This window comes from Adiantum capillus-veneris, chromosome 8 (assembly GCF_014529385.1).
Source record: "Adiantum capillus-veneris isolate H3 chromosome 8, ASM1452938v2, whole genome shotgun sequence".
In the NCBI taxonomy this organism is placed as follows: Eukaryota; Viridiplantae; Streptophyta; class Polypodiopsida; order Polypodiales; family Pteridaceae; genus Adiantum; species Adiantum capillus-veneris.
Genome location: NC_140938.1, coordinates 67573163 through 67589910, shown reverse-complemented (window position 1 = coordinate 67589910; position 16748 = coordinate 67573163). Strand labels below are relative to the sequence as shown.

Sequence of the window (16748 nt, the reverse complement as noted above, 5' to 3'; positions counted from 1 at the left end):
ATCACAAAGGTGCATGAGGCATCTTTTAAAGTAGCATGAGTAAGAGTGTTTCCATTCATTGAGCTATCCTTTCCGAGCAAATGAAGTTATGAGTGAACTATATGAGAGAGAGAGATAACTCATAAAGATCCAAGGTTTGCACATAAACTTCATTAGCTCGAAAAGGTTCACTCGATGAACAATAACGCTCTAGTAGCACCACCCCTCAAAATGTAGCCTAGATTTTTAGAGCACAATGCCAAGAGATGGACACACTCGATACACAATGTTCATTTAGTCCAAGTAGAAACAATTGCAAAGCACCATCAACCAAGCCTCTAGTGGTGGTAGTTTGTGAAGATCTTGGTTGATGCACACTCAACCCGCTCATCATTGATAAGCTATACATAGCTATGCCTTTATAACCTTGTGGCATTAAGCAATTTGTGTCATGCAAGTTCATGTGTGAACAAATTCATGATGATTATGTCAATCACAATCATGTTGGTCCTCACAGTGTGGCCATGTAGCAATAGCCTCCCAGCCAAGCAATTCAAGGCACTACAAAGGGTGCAGTTCAAAAAGATGAGTCTTTTCCTGGGGGTGACACCCGGCCAGTGTCGAGCTCCCAATATTTTTCAGGGAGGACAGCTTGGTAACTCAAAAGGTGCATGCTGTCAAGTAAAAACTATCAATTTCTCGTTCGTGAATAGCTAAGACAGCCCTGTCCCATCCATTGCATAGAAAGGAAGGCTTTTTTTTTGAAGAACACAAACATACTACTGGATACTATGAAGTCCCAATATCATCATGCCTTTGTGGGATCATATACATTAAGATGAAGGAGCCAATTAAGAGACAAAAAATTTTGACCCCAAAGTTAGAGACGGATCCACCTCCAATTTAGAGAACAAAATTTTGGAATATTCTTAAAATCTTGCTTGTATGCCATGTTCTGATTTGCTAAAAAGTGTACCATTATTGGTTGAGTGTCTCTAATGCTTCAAAAGACCTCAAAAGTGATTTTTTTCAAATGAAGCATTAAAAAAAAAATCTAAAAAGTATCGATCTTGATATCATTTGATTCACCTTTTCATGAGGATTCTGGTGCAATGTCTAACTATTCAAAATGATTAGATTTGCGAAATCCCCCCCAAAAATATTAAAATGATTAGCTTTAAAGAAAACGTCTCTAAACTGGCTCCTTTACCTAAGAAAAGACAAATACAATAATATGAATATGCTATACTCTTGGTATACTCGGCTGGGTCACTAGCCTAACTTTATAGGATGATACAATATGAGACAAAACCAATGAAGAAAACCTTATCTCTGGCTGCTGTGCATCTCTGTGTGCAGTCTGCTATAGAATATCCAATGCTGGTGAAAGCCAAGATACTTGACCCTCAAATGACAGATCCAGTTGAGGAAAGTCCCACTCTGGTCAGCAAAAGGCGAACAGCCCTTCATACCAAGTATGCCTAAGGACGTCGTTGCTTGGCTGGGTTCAGACGACCCCCGAGGCAAATCTGCATGTTAGCTGCTTTGCCGCCCCCCTGCTTGTTCACATGAAGAGGCACAGGAAAGAGAAACTGCACTGGGATTGGTGGGCTTGAGGGGGTTCCACTGCACCAGCCAATCTTGGTACAGGGTGAGGGCGGAACCTTTTTCTACCAAGGGGGGGAGAGATCGGTAGAAAAGTGGAGGGCCCGGTAGCAACAGAAGGATTTTCTCCGCAAATCCAAGGCTGCCAACCCTTACCTTTGCTTTGCCTCTGCCTCGTCTAACCCAGCCTTAGGGGGACACAACTTACGGGCCAAAAAGGACTAGATCACAAGTGCGCCATGTCTGTGAGTGCTATTGTCAACTGTACAAAACCAATTAAGGTCTTCCCTCTTTGTGAAATATATACAAAGTCATGATGCTACAACAGGATTTACCGTGAACACACTGACATCATCCATGTCAGCAGTTCGAACAGAGTATTGAAATGTCCAACCATGACAGGCACCACCATGCTCCCCCAGCATGTTCAGGGCAAATATGGCGCCAATGAAAGCTGGATATTTACGCCTTATCCTAGATATTGCATTCTCAGCAGCTTCACCTGGACTTAATCCCAACCGCATGCTTTCAACCACTTGATAGCTGCAAGTGAGCGAGCATTGCATTATCAGGTAAGTCATAACTGCAATACATGCAACTTCAGCTCCACCATAATAAACAATGAGGCAATATCCAGGATTTCTACTTAACAGGATTCAAACCATTTACTCCAAACTGAAAGTCTTAGCATAGATCACAACAAACTTTTCACACTCAAGCATCTGAAATGCTGTAAGCTTCCCTTAAAACACAGCAAACGATCTTCACAAGACGAAACATACTTTAATGGAGAAATCATTGTTTGGGCAGTACGAAAATACCAAGGCAAAAAGCGCATCATGACATCTCCATCCCCTGTAGCACCACAAGCACCAACTTCCTGGTCCGCATATGCTCCAGCTCCAACAATGGGACCATCCCCTACTCTGTTGAGCGAAATAAACCCAGAAATTAGCCGATTTCAAGCAAAATCTGTAGCAACACATGCTATGTTCAGAGCGAGTAAGTCTATTCCTCGGTTGGCTTTATAGCCAAACATTGAAACCACATACACTAAAAATGTGTTGCTAATAAAGGTGGAAATTGTCACAAAGAGATGACGTGGCTGCCCAAAACCCTAATTCTGCTGAAACCCTAGCCCTAAAGTCAGAAACCCTAATTCTAACCGAAACCCTAATTCTGCTGAAACCCTAACTCTAAAATCAGAAACCCTAATTCGCACAAAACCCTAATTTTACTGAAACCCTAACCCTAAAATCAGAAACCCTAATTCTGCCCTAAGCCTAACCCTAACCCTAACCCTGATTTGATGACGTGGCGGGCTGACACGTGGCTTGCTGTACGGATACCAGCGCGATTTATGGAAAGCTGGGCAGATTTTTGGCATTGCTTTTGCTTTTGCTTTTGCGAGGGCTGTTTTTTATTTCAGCTTTTGGCATTGCTTTTCCACGCAATGGGAAAAGAGAGAAAGCCTCTTTGCTTTATTTCATTTAAGCAAGAGAGAGATAGAAGAAAAGCCTCTTTGCTTTATTAAAAGAAAGAGAGAGAAAGAACTTTTGCTTTATATTCCAAAGCTTTTACTTAAGCTTTTGATTTTCAGCTTTTTGGGATCTGCTTTTGGCAACCCTGTAACTTTAAATATGTCAGCAAGCCTCTCACAACTCAGAGCATCTGGACGCAGAGTCTGAGTGTGAGCGCCTGCCCGCACTCTTGTACTTTGAACACAGATTAATACAAAAAGAAATACCAAAAGGGGCGCCAGTCTTTGGGGCCAATATCACTAGGCACGGAACTCCGCCGGGCCAGTGTTGAATCAATTGTGAACTGTGAACTGTTTTGAAGTGGTTATTTGTGCTGTCGTGGTAGATTCTTGACTTGGACTGTCCAAGACTGATACAGTGGTATCAGAGCACGGCCGATTTCTCTTCTACGGAAATCCGATCCCAAATTTTTTTTCCGTGGCACCTATGGCTTCACGCAAGGATCAGTCGACTCCCTCTGCATCTGAAGATGCGGGCAGGATCACAACGAAGATTCCGGCAGAGAGTATGGCCCGCCTCGGCCTACTCAGGCGGAGCAACGAGAGATGAAGCGTCGTCGATTGATCGGCGATGCAACAAAGATGATGCTCAATTTTGCGAAGGATCCGAAATTGGCAAAATATATGAGGAGACTTCTTTTCAGTAAGTGCACGAGCAGTGGCAGAAAACCACAACACCACCCCCGAAACCCGCTCTCAAGAAACCTTCTACTCACAAGAAATATTCAGAGAAGGAATTAGAAGAGGTGGCTGATGCACGGATTGCTCAGCTTTTTGATACGTAGAACAAAGCTAAAAAGCACGGCAAAAAGCAGAAGAAAGGCACTAACTTCCCGGATTATTTGGGTCGTCAATCGACATTTGACAAAGCCAAGAAACAGAAGAAGCGTGTTCGATTTGAAGGAGTACCCAATTCTTCTTCTTCTTCTTCTTCTGACAATTCTTCTAGCTCTTCAGATTCGAGCGAAGAAGACAGAAAAGGCAAAAAGCGAAGCAAGAAACAACACTTCGGAAAGGGCAAGAAAAAGGCAATATACAAGCTGCTTGGAACCATCTTCGAATGACCAAGAGAGATACAGTGGATGCTTATTGCAAGAGATTCTGGAGCTCTTTTCTACCCGCCTCTTCATTCAAGAAGATCTCGTTCAAAGAACAGATTGAGCGGTTTACCTTGGGTCTACCTACAGAGATCCGAGATCACTGCTTGGAACAGAAGTCAGCTTCTATTCAGGAGTTGATGAGTCATGCGAAACGGGGCTTTGCCATTCACTCTGGCAATCTGACCTACCCCACCGATGAGGTCATGACACAACGAGCCGAACAGACTTCAGCGAATGAAAGTAGAAAGAGAAAGAGCGACCCAGAGAAGAAGGATGCACGACCCAAGCTTACTCCTCAGGAGAGCTCGCTTCATCAGAGACGGGAAGTGCTTTGGATGCAGGAAACATGGACATATCTCCGCGAAGTGCCCTAGAAAGGCACAGAAGAACAGAATGACAAGGACGACGACAGGCCTAAGAGTTCGAGAGCAGCTGAGGAACGTGGAAGAAAAGGCAAGATGAAAACAGGACTAGTTCCAGATTGTGTGGGTATCAATCCCAACACCATGGACGAGAGTACAGAACTTTGCCGAGCTTGGGGCAAAGTGAAAGACCAAGAGGCCCTGATCTTCTTTGATGGAGGAGCCAAGGCAAACTTCATTTCACCGGAATTGGCGGCGCGGCTCGAGATTACTCCCGATCGGATGAAACCACTTGCGGAGGCAGTTTTAGCGGCACCCGGCAGGGATGTAGCCATTACACCTGTCATTGGCAAACTTCGATTGCATTGTCAAGGGTATTTGGGGCATGAGGACTTTTTCATAATGCCGTTGGAAGGTTGAGATGTTCTCTTAGGGATTCCCTGTTACCACAAGAACAACGCCATGGTCGATTATCGAGCGAGGAAAGCGACATTGACTAAAGAGAAGGGCAGAATCATTGTACTTGATATTAAACCGAAGGGCGAGTCTGTCCCTATTGTATCGGCTTTGACCATTTCTAAATTAATGAAATCCAGTCTGTTTGTTTACTCGATCTTTATAAAAGAATTGAGCGAGAAGGATAGGGCAAATATGTCTAAACTTGATAAAGAACGCCAAGATTTTCTCCACTTCACGCCGATTGCTTCTCAGAGGGCCTACCAGGCGAGTTACCACCTGCTCGTCCTGAAGATCATACCATTGATCTGATACCTGGAAGCGCACCACCGAACCGGCCACCTTACCGTGTGAGCCAAGCACAGAATGAAGAGATTATGAACCAAGTGAAAGACCTCTTGGAAAAGGATCTTGTCCAACCTAGTACTTCACCGTATTGCTCTCTAGTGTTGTTGGTAGACGGATCTTGGAGAATGTGCATCGATCATAGAGCTCTCAACAAAATCACCATCAAGAACAGATTTCCGATTCCTAGAATCGATGATATACTCGACAGATTACAAGGATCCCCATGCTTTAGCAAGATTGATTTGAAGAGTGGCTATCATCAGATCAGAATCGCGCTGGGAGACGTCTACAAGACAGTTGTTCGGACGACTTTTGGGTTATTTGAGTTTTTGGTGATGCCTTTTGGCTTAACCAATGCTCCTACGACATTTAACCGGATGATGGACACAATTTTTCGAGAGTACAGGCTATTTGTTGGCACTTTCTTTGACAATATCATTGTTTTCTCCAAGAATGAGGTAGAACACAAAGATCATCTGCTTCAAGTCTTTCAGGCATTACGAGATCACAAGTTAGTGATAAATGCAAAGAAAAATGAATTTTTCCTACCAGAGATACACTTTTTGGGACACACTGTCTCAGCAGCAGGAGTGCAAATGGATCCGGCCAAGATAGATACTATACGTGATTGGCCCGATTTAAAGAATGTCCACGAAGTTAGAAGCTTCTTGAGACTGTGTTCGTACTACAGGCGGTTCATTCGAAAGTTTGCAGAGGTTGCTTCCCCTTTGCATATCTTGACACAGAAAGGAGTCCCTTTCTCGTGGGGACCCACAAAGGTGACTGCCTTTCAGACATTGAAAGAGAAATTGACTACGGGACCAGTTTTGACTTTGTCGGACTTGCAGAAGTCATTTGAACTATTTTGTGATGCTTGTGGTCGTAGTTTGGGTGCGGTCTTAATGCAAGAAGGCCATGTCATTGCTTACGAGAGCCGATTGTTCTCAAGGCCGGAAATGACAGCACAGATTATGAGAAAGAGCTTTTGGCGGTTATTCATGCTCTTACTCAGTGGCGCCATTACCTACTCGGAGCGGATTTTACTGTCTTTACAGACCATCAGAGTTTGCGCTACTTCTTGTCACAGAAGCAGCTTTGGGAAAAGCAGATGCGGTGGGCGAACATCTTGTCACAGTTTCACTTCCAGATTGTCCATGTGCAGGGACAGAGGAATGTGGTGGTAGATGCTTTGTCTCGGAATCCGTTGGTTCTCGCTATTTCCGCGATACATCATAGGAGCTTCGAGGATATGGTCGACCAGTATGTCACAGATATAGATTTTGCAGACATTTTCACACGGATATGGGATAGGGAGACAGTAGCGGGATATTCCATTCGGGATGGCTACTTGATGAGAAAAACCATGTTGTGCGTTACACAGCCGTTGAGGGAAAAGGTTATGACTGAATGCCACTGTCCACCTTTTACGGGTCACCGCGGCATTGCTACCACCATGAAATGTGTAGAGAGATACTTCTTTTGGCCGAGACTCAAGAAGGATGTGGACGAGTTTGTGCGCAGTTGCTTGGTATGCCAGAAGGTCAAGTTTGACAAGCATAAAGCACAGGGATTGTTGTAGCTTTTACCCATACCCACCCGCCCCTAGGAAAGTATTGCAATGGATTTCATCTCTTGAGAACACAGCGTGGGCACAACTGTTTATTGCCCAGGTCTTTAGATAACATGGCATGCCTGAGACGATTATCTTCGACAGGGACCCTAGGTTCACAAGCTCGTTTCGGACGGCTATTTGGGAGAACATAGGCACGCGGTTGCAGTTCTCATCATCGTTCCACCCGCAGACGACGGGCAATCAGAGATTGCTAATTCAGTGAAACACGATTAACTCTTTGATAGGGAAGGTGCCATTTGAGATTCTTGAATTTGCTACGAAGGTTTCACCATTCCTTAGCACGAAAGATAAGATTTTTCTTTGAAGTCGACCAGTTCACGAGGGACTTGGTTTGGAAGGCTTTGCAAAGATTTCAAGAAAGACAGAAGAAGGCAACAGATCGCCATCGTCGCGATTTGAAATTGCAGGAGAATGATTGGGTGCTCTTACATTATGGGAAGGCACGCTCGAGAAAGAAAACAAAAGGGAAAGGAGCGGCTTATTTGTAAGCTTAGCATGACATAGTGTGGACCTTTAGAGGTTTTCCGAAAAAATAAATGATATATCCTTTGGACTGAAGCTGGCAGAATACTTGGAGGATTCACAATGTTTTTCATGTGAGTCTCTTGAAGCCTTTTGAAGGCGATGTGCCCAATGATGGGAAGCCAGATATGCAACCCGAATTGGACGAAAACGAGCAGATACTCGTTCCAGAACAGAAATTGGCACAGAAAGAAAGAAAGAAGGTAAAGCGAACTGACGGTTCACCTACTTCGCAATGGATGCGAAGCGAATGGAGGAGGAAGACCTCGCAGATATTCCTCGGAATGAGAATCTTTACCTTGAAGCTTTTGGTTTAGCATAGTCTATTCCAAATGGAACCCAGAATTCAACTTGGCCGGAGATATGGTGTCGTGGGTTTGCACAAGAGGGGAGTTACTCCGCTCCTTTGTCAACAGATGCCTCGATTTTTGAATACTAGAGTCACTGATGTCTCTTTGAGCTTCAGGGATACTGAGAGCTAACAGTATTCTACTGGATGACTTTATGAAATGGAATTCCGGAATATGAAACTAATTTGTTCTTGACTTGTTTGTAAGTGCAAGAACTGATAAACGAAATGACTGCAGCATTTTGATCTACTTAATCTCGAATAAACATGGTTGCAATAGGGGTTAGTCAATCGGGCATCGATGAGGTCCCGACTGGATCTAGATGCGATTGCTAGCTACATTGCCGATAAATCATGGTCTAAGATCCGAATGAATGTTGATTTGTCCTGTGATGTCTAGTGATGTCCTGTGATGTCGTGTGATGTGACTAACGATTGGTACATGTTCTAGATGTGTGTTCCTAGTGCATAGGTACTAACAGTCAGTGTCTGCTAAGACAATTTATGGCTTCTGTCTGTTTTGCAGGCGTAATCGAGGGCGATTACAATGCTTTCAAAAGGGGGGTATGTCACAAAGTGATGATGTGGCTGCCCGAAACCCTAATTCTGCTTGAACCCTAGCCCTAAAATCAGAATCCTAATTCTGCCCGAAACCTTAATTTTGCTAATTTCCTAACCCTAAAATTCAAAACCCTAATTCTGCTCGAAACCCTAATTTTGCTGAAACCCTAACCCTAAAATCAAAAACCCTAAGCCTAACCCTAACCCTAACCCTAACCCTAACCCTAACCCTAACCCTGATTTGCTGACGTGACGGGCTGACACGTGGCCTATTGTACGGACACCAGTGCGATTTACAGAAAGCTGGGCAAATTTTTGGCATTGCTTTTGCTTTTGCGTGGGCTGTTTTTGATTTCAGCTTTTGGCATTGCTCTTCCACGCAATGGGAAAAGAGAGAGAGCCTCTTTGCTTTATTTCATTTCAGCAAGAGAGAGAGAGAGAGAAGAAAAGCCTCTTGCTTTATTAAAAGAAAAAGAGAGAAAGGACTTTTGCTTTATTTTCCAAAGCTTTTATTTAAGCTTTTGATTTTCAGCTTTTGGGGATGTGCTTTTGGCAACCCTTGTAACTTTAAATATGTGAGCAGGCCTCTCACAACTCAGAGCATCTGGACATAGAGTCTAAGTGTGAGCGCCTACCCGCACTCTTGTACTTTGAACACAGATTAATACAAAAAGAAATACCGAAAGGGGCGCCAGTCTTTGGGGCCAATATCTCTAGGCACGGAACTCCGCCGGGTGAGTGTCGAATCAATTGTGAACTGTGAACTGTTTTGAGGTCGTTATTTGTGCTGTCGTGGTAGATTCTTGACTTGGAGTGTCCAAGTCTGTTACAGAAATTCCACTTTTTGACAGAAACGCTCCATCACTCTACACGTTTTGAGCCTACACAACTACATACAAACATGCAAACGCTTCCTAGACCACGACGGCCGTCCCCAAACCCCCCATCCCCCCTTCTCTCACCACCACAAAAAACAAAACAAAAAATTGAGCTATGTGGCTTGATCACACCATCTTGAAAGACAGCCAAAAAGCTCCATATTTAAAGGACAAGGAATATTTCTGCTACTGAAGAAAACATTTTTCTAGGCATTCACAATCTCATATTCAAAAGCTCATCTCACAAGAGAGTGAATGAGGCCCCTTGCCTGCCAGGTATCTTGTGAGAGGCTCCATTTGTTGATGTGCCAGCAGCAATTTTTCCTTCCTAAAGCTCCGGAAATGCATAAAACAGTTTAATATCAACAGCAAAACAATTGCTGACAAAATGGAGCAGCCCTAATTCTTCATACAAAAACATTTATACCTTATCAATTGCAGCCATTGAGATTGTGTCATGACTGCCATGTCCAATCTTTTTACTGTATTCCTCTTTCCTCGAGAAAAACTTTTCACTGCTTGGCAAATCTTTAATGCTTGTATATGGCCCACAAGAACTATTACTAGCGGGGTTAACGTTGCGCCAAAAGTTAGGCTGGCAGGAGTTTTCTAGCCAGTTGAACCATTTTGCTATAGAGCTGGAAGTACTGAGATTGGAAGGCCCATTCAGTCCAAGGGATAAGGCAAACATAGTGGCTTGATCTCCAACTAACAACGTGTGTTCAGTGTACTCTAGAACCAGCTTGGCGGCCCTGATAGCATCTTTCAAATTTCTCACTGCCGCTACAGCTCCGACATCCATAGTGGTCTGGGCATTCGAGAAACGGATATATCAATCTCAGCAATGCATGACCTCCGTCTTCGGTATTAAACCATGCAGAAACAGCTAGTCAACAATCTGAAGCTAAATCAATGATACATGCATTAACTAACAATGAGACTCGCCCTCAATCACTAGTAAAAACAAAACAATCCAAATTCTTGTGAACAGAGGGCACATCATGGAACATTTGACTAAAAGGAAGTCACAGCACCTGTCAAAAAGCTTGAAAAGTTGAAAAGCTTAAAGCTAGACAAAACCCATTACGTCCGTAAAATTACAATTAAGCACAGAACTAATCGAGCAGTGTGGCTAGACACTGAGGGTACACAGAAAACTTACCCCATCCATGATCATTGCATCAAGGGTAGTCTCCCCATTTTCATCCGGGCTTCCACCAAAACCCACTGCACATACAACAAGGCATTAATGGGGTGTTTCTTATAGCAATTACCCCTATTGCATGATTCCAGAAGATAATTTCATGCCTAACAAAAAATCCTAACAAACAGAAAACAGGGAGCTTGCAGTTCCCCTCCCCCCCCGCCCCCGGGGAGGCCACTGTGGAACGCTCCAAGCTGCCAAGGGCACTTGTTCCCCCAGCTAGCAAAGAATCAACATTCAGCCCACGGGAAAAACTGTGGTACAATTGTACGGAAAACTATAGTACTAATACTATACGCATTGCGCAAGGTGACTCAAATGCCCAATACAAAAAGCAGTTTAGGGGAGGCTGAGGCTGGAGGACTCGGAGGGAGCATAGGGCCTGCACAATATCATCATCGTCATTATCACCATCACCACCACCACTATTACCATTGGAGCGCTCATCCATAGAGTCATGAGAAGAGGCATCTTTGGTTAAGGAAAGTTCATGCTTTCTAAGTAGGTTTCCGAAGTCATCAAACTCCAGCTCTCTAGGCCATGGCACTTGGACATGCGCAGAATCATGTTGGGGGAGTGATGTTTGTTGCACCTCTTGCGTGTGAACACCCTCTCCATGTCATGTCAATGTGTCAGCCATGTAAGGATTACCCATGTGAAGCCATGTGATAAACCATGTGTACTATGTGATGCCCTAAAGGTTGTGTGAAGTAATGCTTATATGGAAAGCTCTTTGTACTCACAATGTTACTCTAATGCAATCACAATGTCCATTTCCAACATGAATGGTTCATTATGTGATCCTCCATAGCTCTATTGTCTCATCAACTGGTACCACAACCATCATCATGTTTGGCATGAGCATAACCTTAATATTTATCTCTTCCCTATGCTATATTGAGCATCACTACATGCTTAATCGTTAATCATAATTTCCCCTTAGATTCTTTACCAATACACATACTTGTACTTCTTGATTGAATCAAGGATTGGGCAAGTTCTTGGCAATACCAATGAGCCATTATCTTCGCTTAATGTAATCACTAATGTTTGGTGTAATTATGTTTAAGATTTATTTTTAGTAATTGCATTGTACATGAGCCCTCTTATTAGTAAGCTGGATACGTCGGAGCCTTTGCACTTACACACACATCAAAATGTAGCCCTTCACGAGAGCTTTAAAATGATCCCTTAAGTGCTCCTTTTGGATCAAGCACAAGCAAATAATTGCTCAGCTAAAATCGAAGATTTTTTGGAGCTCATTCTTTGATCTCTGCAGAATCCAGTGTGTGTGTGTGTGTGTGCGCTTTAGTGTGTGAGAAGGGCCAATAATAGGTGTGTGTGTGTGTGTGTGTGTAGCTTGGAGATAGTCTCAAAATTACGGACTTGCCTAAGTGGTTTTCCCAAAGGCTAACATTAAAAAGGACGCATTTATTTTGGCCACAAAAAGTCAAAGGCCCACTTATCCTCCGCATTGTTCAATGCATCTGCAACATCATCTGCGGTACACCCTTCCAACGGCCCTCGGCTTGCTGCTCACAAAAGCCAACCCCTCTGCCCAGGTCTGCAAGTCGTGCTCTACAGCCTGCTTAGCGCTTCCCCATCATCTGCTCACTGTCCTCGTAGTTGGCCCACATTTGCCTTGCTATCTGGTATTGATGTCAAATGCCAATGCTGCCAACCATAGACCTGGTTGTCGCTTTCAGACCTCGCATCCGTGACTCCGTCTATGCTCTGTTAACCCTTGCTTCTGCGAGCTGATCTCACTGGAGCTGAGGCTGCTGACCGTGTCACTTTGCAACCTGTGTCCACAACCTCATGTGCCGTTTATTATTGGTTTTACAGCTCAGCCCATGCTGCCAAGCCAACCGCATCAGGCAGGCACCATTTACTCGACTAGGCAGGGCCCCGCTGTAATGTGCAGCGCAAGTGAATGATGGTGTATGGCTAAGATGAGTGCTCAATGGTGCTCAAGATTCCTTTTACTTAGCGGAAGGGAGAGCCTTCGTGCCCTCGTGAGAGAATGTGCAATGACCAAAACAAGAGAGCGGAATGCAAACTGTGAGTGCAATAGATAGAGAGAGAAGAGACGACACCAAATGGGGGTCTCAAACCCCCCTCCAAGGGCCCCCCTCTCTATTGCTAGAGAGGTATTTGCTTTAGATTGCACAAAGGTCTGGTACAATGCTTCTAGATGCTGTGGTACTTGATGACGATGATGTCGACGATGACGACTGAGGGCTGAAAATGAAAAACGCTAGGGCTGAAGCTGGCTGAAATCTGAGCGTAGTCCTAGGGCTGAAATCTACGACTTGCGGCAAGGACGACGGTGACGGCAACGCTATGCTGAAAATTGATGGGATGAAATATGAAATCAAGGGCTGGATTCTGAAAACGCTGGCTGAACTGATAGCGCTGGGAGAAATCCGGCGAGGGAAACTGTTGTGGATGGTGTGTTACCGCAAGGATGGGGTTGAACTGCTGGCAAAATGGCCAAGGCTGAAAACGCTGGTCTTGAAACTCCAAAACGCTGAGCTTGCTCAAAAACGCTGATGCTTGTTGCTTGAGAACGCTGGGAGAGCCTGCTGCACTTGACTTGCATTGTGCTCTCCTTCTTGCCTTCTGCTTCTTCTCATGCGCCAAGGCCTCGCATTATACTAGCCAATTCCTGGGTCGAGCAGCCTCAAGCCAGTCAGTCCCCCATGATTCATGATTTAAAAGTCACTTTGGAAAAATGACTTCATTTAAGAGGTGGTTCATATGCCTTCCAACTTTGGGTTCATGCAATGGTAAAACATGCTCATGCTCGGTGTGCAATCAGAGGGTGTGCAACTACTCTAAGTGCCTGGACATGCACGGCCTCCGTACAAGCTCACAAGGTTGCCATAACACTTCCTAGGCTTCCTAAACCCTAGAAGTAGGAACAGCTTGTCCACATGCACATAGGGTTAGATGTGCATGTGACACCCACCACCACAATCGACTGCTTCTCTCTTGGCCACCAGGCCAAGAAAGATGCACTACACGTGTCCAGTCATTCACACTCCCACCGGCATCATTAAATTCGAGTCTCAAAGGCTAAGGGCCTCTTCCCACCATATGCCCCAATGCTCCCTCAATCAAAGAAGTCCTTTCCATAGTGTACACATTATATTTTGGAGATTTTGGTAGGTGAAGGAGTGCAACTCACAAGTATGCCATTTTGTGAGCACCAAAACACATTATACACATGCACTCAAAAGCTGTATGCAAATTTTATGCATCAATTTGACATCGCAAAAGCAATGTATGCCTTTATTTTAGAACACCATTTTGACCTCACGTTTGATATGTATGTTTAAATCTGTGATATTGCACCAATGCCTATTGTGAGGGGACTAGACACTGTTGTCGTTACGACAGTAAGACCTTCTTCAAAGGCAAAACACATGTGCACTTGTGAAATCCATGTCATCGCTTCATTGGCTTCAGTCATTGATGATACGCCACACACGGCTGCATTAAAATCACAACCAACAAAGATAATCAAACAGAAACAAAGATCAACAACAATCAACACATGGCAACAGCAACACCACCAAAATACAACAACAATTTGCAGATTTGTGTGGGGAAGATGTGTAGGGGAGGAGTGTGCTCCTCAACACTAGCAAAGGAGAGGTTTTGTGTTTCTTCTAGGTCAAGGGAGACAATTTTAGTACCTCACCTGTTGTGTGTTTTAAGGCAAGGCAGTTTTGTGTGAGTGCTACTATCAGCTTATTGTGCAACAAACCCCACAAGGGGAGGGTGTCACCAGCGTGTGACTACTATCTATCCTTTTTGTTGATTTCTTTCTTATTATTTATTCATTTTCACTTTTTGGAAACACCCCTCGGGAAATCTAACTGCCATGCATTACATAGCTAGTGTGGAACTGTTCAGAGAAAACCTAGGCTCAAGGGCAAAAGAGCACTAAGGTTGGACAAAGACTATGGTTAGCCAAAGTGGGGTCATTGACTAGCCAAAGTGGAATCCTTTGCTACAGAGGCTACATTTCAGTTCAAGGTGTGGCTGCAATGTACAAAGGGGGTCAGATGACCTAGAAAGATACAACGGCTACATCTCCTAAAATTTAGGGAACAGCTATTTTGGGCCGAGAAATGTGTTTGCGTCATTACCTCCAGTATGACTAGGGGAACATTTTATTGCTCTGCAGTGAAGTCAACTGGGCAACCAGTCGGGAGATTTTTAGGCGGCAACCTCAAAACGGGAAATGGCCTGTAAATGTGCCAAGTGGCACATTTCTGTGCACTTTCCTCATGCATGAAGAGGGGGCGCTGATTTTAGAGAGGAGAGGGGCTCATTTTCTCTCTGTCACAGGTTGAGAGCTTCAATGGAGTGCTTGCTTACCTCTTATGTACAACGCGGTGCCAGGAGTGATGCCCTGCACGCTACGCACTGCCCTCTCTCTCCCCTATGGCAGTATGTTATGCCCCTCTAGTGGGGCTTTTCAATTGACCAATGTACAGTTGTGTGGGTTCATGCACGATTGCCGAGGCAAGAGCCTCTTGCACAGGTACCGGATTAGCTAGCGGCTAGTCCCCCGCAGGTACAGGTAATTCGGAGAGGTTTCACGTGCGAAATCTCGTCCGATTCAAAGGGCAAGTAGCCCTACAGGTGCGGGAGCTCGAGGACTTGCTACGGATGCGACCGGCACGCAAAACGAAGTCCGAAACAATGAATTACAGCCTGCTGGTGTATTTTTGCAGGTTTAGAGTTTTGGCCCTAAACGGACCCTGATACCCCCACAAGGTTCGGGGACGCGAGGGGACCGCTGTACAGGTGATCTGGTGCATTTTCGGGGCAGAAAACAGAGAATTCAGCGCGCTGCAGATTCTCGCCAGGTTTTGCAAAGTGTCCGTATGCGTCGGGAATGTCATCCAATGCGTGGGAATACTAACTGTGAAGGGTCCTAGTACAATTATGCTGCCGAAATCGAGCCAGAACAGTTGAAATTCAGCCAAGGTTGTGCGGGGCAACTTGTAGGGAACCACAGCTTTTATTCCCTATGTTCAAGAATAAAGAAATACCGAAAGGGGCGCCTAATTTAGGGGCCAGTCTGGTGTCGGTCTTCTCATACAAGTGCAATCTAGCAGCCTGTATCCCTTTCCCCTTTGTTGTGTCTTGAAAGTACAGGTAAAGTGGGCGACAAATTAAATGGATGAAAGCAAATAAGGTTTAAGTCTAAGGTCTACCGCCCTTTTTGGATTAAACAGGCCGGTTTCATGGTTCCATCGCCGGGATTAAATCACTTTTTCCCATAGAAGTGAGCCTTGATCAGTTTGGGCTTGAAGACACAAGGGATCGTAGACCAGACACAAGAAATTGCAATTATGGCTGACAGACCATATGATGTGACTGAAGAGGTTTCCTCTTCGCACGGTCAACAGACACATGAAGTGGGGGAGTCTTCAAGACCACCACAGACGGATGATGATATATTCAGGACCCAGTTGGCTACTGTTGTGGCTATGTTCACACAAGTAATGCAGAACCCGAGGTTTTTAGCCTTTCTGCAACCTCCTCTTCCGTCTCAGCAAGTTGGGTCACTGGATCATATTCAAAAGCCTGTTAAGGCTCAAACACAAGTGATTCATACTGCAGAGTCAATGGAAACACCTGTACACTTGACGGAGAACATGCATCTCCACAACCTGTGCCTAAGGTGCAAGAACAGGTGGCTGAAATGCCAGTCTTTCAAGCTGTACCAGTTCAGCCAGCCACCTTGCAAGAACGGGTGGCTGAAATGCCAGTCTTTCAAGCTGTACCAGTTCAGCCAGCCACCTTTCAATAGCCTATAACTAGTTCTAATGGGCAGGGAAGCAACCTACAGGCTATGCAACAAATCTTCCCACCACCTTCAGTACACCCTGGCTATTTTAGAGGTGGATCGGTATTCCAGAGCATGGCTGGTCATGCACCTGGAAATCAGTTTTACACGCCATGAACAGTGTTCGGGGGTGCCCAAACAATGATGTCTAACCCCATGTATGGTGTCACGTGCATGCTATAAGGGTTTCAAAGCATTCAGGGTCAATTCAGGATGCCATAGGCAAATTTTGGTATGGCTGGAATTACAAATCAACAGCCAAATATGGCATTTCCAGGTCAACTTAATAGCAGTCAAGAAACACAGATGAACCCTAATAGTGTTCCCATGTTTCATTCACTT

At 44.6% G+C, this 16748-nt stretch overlaps 1 protein-coding gene across 5 annotated transcripts in view; it reads right to left on the bottom strand.

The window, feature by feature from the left end:
* Window positions 1-1139: 1139 nt before the first annotated feature.
* The window catches only part of LOC147452291 (N-terminal nucleophile aminohydrolases (Ntn hydrolases) superfamily protein), a 36801-nt gene continuing 21192 nt past the window's right edge, over window positions 1140-16748 (bottom strand). For 3 of the 5 annotated variants that reach the window (XM_086518048.1, XM_086518050.1, XM_086518047.1), the window contains exons 3-7: window positions 10496-10560; window positions 9761-10141; window positions 9603-9661; window positions 2367-2510; window positions 1140-2127 (exon numbers count right to left, since the gene is read on the bottom strand). In XM_086518048.1, the coding sequence (XP_086374174.1) occupies window positions 1896-2127; window positions 2367-2510; window positions 9603-9661; window positions 9761-10141; window positions 10496-10560 (881 nt within the window). In that variant the 3' untranslated portion in view covers window positions 1140-1895. The remainder of the gene's footprint in view (window positions 2128-2366; window positions 2511-9602; window positions 9662-9760; window positions 10142-10495; window positions 10561-16748) is intronic. The other 2 variants (XM_086518051.1, XM_086518049.1) reach the window with 1 other exon arrangement.